The sequence below is a fragment of the Tupaia chinensis genome, unplaced genomic scaffold (assembly GCF_000334495.1).
Source record: "Tupaia chinensis unplaced genomic scaffold, TupChi_1.0 Scaffold000563_1, whole genome shotgun sequence".
NCBI lineage: Eukaryota > Metazoa > Chordata > Mammalia > Scandentia > Tupaiidae > Tupaia > Tupaia belangeri.
Window position 1 is genome coordinate 1,315,342 of NW_006160076.1, and position 580 is coordinate 1,315,921.

General features: G+C 57.2%; 2 protein-coding genes across 5 annotated transcripts in view; one reads left to right on the plus strand and one right to left on the minus strand.

Annotated features, from left to right (window-relative positions):
• Positions 1–555, minus strand: part of ASF1A (anti-silencing function 1A histone chaperone) — a 25,914-nt gene extending 25,359 nt beyond the window's left edge. Inside the window, exon 1 of one of the 2 annotated variants that reach the window (XM_006157858.3) lies at positions 64–555. In XM_006157858.3, coding sequence (XP_006157920.1) covers positions 64–172 — 109 coding nt within the window. In that variant the 5' untranslated portion in view covers positions 173–555. The remainder of the gene's footprint in view (positions 1–63) is intronic. The other variant, XM_006157857.3, reaches the window with a different exon arrangement.
• The window catches only part of MCM9 (minichromosome maintenance 9 homologous recombination repair factor), a 102,999-nt gene that overhangs the window by 51,242 nt on the left and 51,177 nt on the right, over positions 1–580 (plus strand). The gene's annotated exons all lie outside the window — the stretch shown is intronic.

The window sequence follows — 580 nt, forward strand, 5'->3', positions numbered from 1 at the left end:
TTCCACCTCCGCCAGCCGCAACTGACAGCCTGGGCGGGCGGGCAGGCGGGCGGCGCGACTCACCTTCAGATAGGTCCTCGATGCACTCGAAGGTGATCTCGAACTGGAACGGGTTGTAGAAAGGAGAAGGGTTGTCCAGCACCACTACATTGTTCACCTGAACCTTTGCCATATTTTGAGAAAAACACACAAACAATGGGGACGGGGGTTCGTTGCGGCACAATAAAGTCCAGCGCGCGGCCGCTCGGGAGAGCGCAGACCCCCGCCCCGGCCCGACGTCGTGCAGCGGCGACTTGAGAAACTTTTTTTTCCTCTTTTTATTTACACGGGAGCACTCCACAGTGTTTTGCAGCTTTCCTATTTCACTAAACTACAGCCCATTCTGCTCTGATAACTAGCAGCGTTGCCCGCGATTGGCTACACCCGAGCTCTGACCCTCCTCCTCCAGCGAGGGCCTCGGCAGCGAGCAAGATGGGCTCCCGCTCCCGGAATGGACTCGGAAACTTTAACTGCGGCTCCACCTGCTGGTGTGGATTAGGACAAAGGCGGAGAACAAAGTGAGTGGAATACGGGCTGGGAG